Below are 485 nucleotides of genomic sequence, written 5' to 3'. Positions count from 1 at the left end.
ACAGTGTCCGATATCAATAATTATGTTTGGGATGATAATCATGATTTATTTTTTCCCCTCCATCCTTGTCTTCTCTGGTATTGGCAACTTTTTGCGATTCTTTTTGCTTTTATTACTACTCGTGGTGCTGCCAGTGGTTTCTGTTGCAGTTGCTGTTTTCTTTATAACCTGTAACTGTCACTAATATAAGCTGAATATAAAAATCCAGTTTTCATTTGCTTAAATGAATATCTCGTCACCAGTTAATGTATCTGAATATCTGAATATCTATAATAACAAGAGCGAAACTTTAAATACTAGATCACCTTCATCAACAAAAAGATTATTACTGCTAATAAAAAACATATCCACCCAAACAGTCAGCGCTGGCATGGTTCGTGTTACGGTGGTGGGCGGCGGGGTAAACGCCATTGGATCGGCATTGGCACTACTGCAGAGGGCGCCAGAATGCCAGGTCACCGTTATTAGCAAGGATTTCAGTCCCA

At 39.2% G+C, this 485-nt stretch overlaps 1 protein-coding gene across 2 annotated transcripts in view; it reads left to right on the top strand.

The window, feature by feature from the left end:
• Window positions 1-485, top strand: part of LOC119592050 (D-amino-acid oxidase-like) — a 7,941-nt gene that overhangs the window by 502 nt on the left and 6,954 nt on the right. The window contains exon 2 of one of the 2 annotated variants that reach the window (XM_037940850.1): window positions 360-485. This exon is cut by the window's right edge and continues 1 nt beyond it. In XM_037940850.1, the coding sequence (XP_037796778.1) occupies window positions 371-485 (115 nt within the window). In that variant the 5' untranslated portion in view covers window positions 360-370. The remainder of the gene's footprint in view (window positions 1-359) is intronic. The other variant, XM_037940849.1, reaches the window with a different exon arrangement.

This window comes from Penaeus monodon, chromosome 29, assembly GCF_015228065.2.
Source record: "Penaeus monodon isolate SGIC_2016 chromosome 29, NSTDA_Pmon_1, whole genome shotgun sequence".
Taxonomy (NCBI): Eukaryota; Metazoa; Arthropoda; class Malacostraca; order Decapoda; family Penaeidae; genus Penaeus; species Penaeus monodon.
The sequence above is the reverse complement of the archived record's forward strand: the minus strand, read 5'-3'. Positions and strand labels throughout refer to the sequence as shown.